This window comes from Ceratina calcarata, unplaced genomic scaffold (assembly GCF_001652005.2).
Source record: "Ceratina calcarata isolate Rehan_Ccalc_2016 unplaced genomic scaffold, ASM165200v1 scaffold6269, whole genome shotgun sequence".
Lineage (NCBI taxonomy): Eukaryota > Metazoa > Arthropoda > Insecta > Hymenoptera > Apidae > Ceratina > Ceratina calcarata.
The window spans coordinates 1-792 of record NW_017177522.1 but is presented as its reverse complement, the minus strand read 5'-3'; the positions used below and the strand labels follow the sequence as shown (position 1 = coordinate 792).

At 47.6% G+C, this 792-nt stretch overlaps 1 protein-coding gene across 1 annotated transcript; it reads left to right on the top strand.

The window, feature by feature from the left end:
* Positions 1-6: 6 nt before the first annotated feature.
* Positions 7-788, top strand: LOC108630043 (cytochrome P450 9e2-like; the record flags this gene model as incomplete). The annotated part of the gene is made up of 1 exon (XM_018033106.2): positions 7-788. A coding segment is annotated over exon 1 (714 nt), but the record flags the coding sequence as incomplete, so codon positions are not given.
* Between the last annotated feature and the right edge of the window lie 4 nt (positions 789-792).

Below are 792 nucleotides of genomic sequence, written 5' to 3'. Positions count from 1 at the left end.
GACTAAGAACTCACGAAGGTCGGTCAATTATTGGGTCTATGGTGACACTTATGTTCGCCTGACAACTTAAAAGAATGGATTTGTGGTCTGTAATTTTGGCTGGAAGCGCCATAATCCTACTTTATTACTACTTGAAAAGAAAAGACAAGTTCGCGAAACATGGGATTCCTTGTAATAAGACGATTCCGTTTGTCGGAAACTTGTGGAAAGTAATCTTCAGACGTTGCACTGTTTTCGAGATGGTAGACGAACTTTACAGAACACACAACGAAGCTAAATACATTGGCGGCTACGAGTTCCTGCGCCCGATGATTGCTATCCGCGACTTGGAACTGATCAAAACTATCACCGTGAAGAGCTTCGAACACTTCATGGACCATCGGGGCATGCGGAGCGACGCGAACGATCCTCTCTTCACGCAGAATCTCTTCTTCTTGAAAGGGGAGAGGTGGAAAGAGGTGAGGAACGCGTTAAGTCCCATCTTCACGTCCAGCAAATTGAAAGGAATGTTCGTTCTGATGAGCGAATGCGCGAAGCGATACGGCGAGACTCTGGCGAGTCTGCCGACCGACCAGAGGACCGTGGAGCTCAAGGACGCGTTTACTAGATACACTAATGACGTGATCGCCACGTGCGCGTTCGGAATAGAAGTGGACTCGATGAAGGACAGAAACAACACGTTCTACGTCTACGGTAGAGAGGCCACCGATCTCAGTGCCTGGATGATAATGAAATTCTTTTTGTCGAGCGTCTTTCCACGGTTGACCAAACTGCTCAATGTGAAAGTCGTCG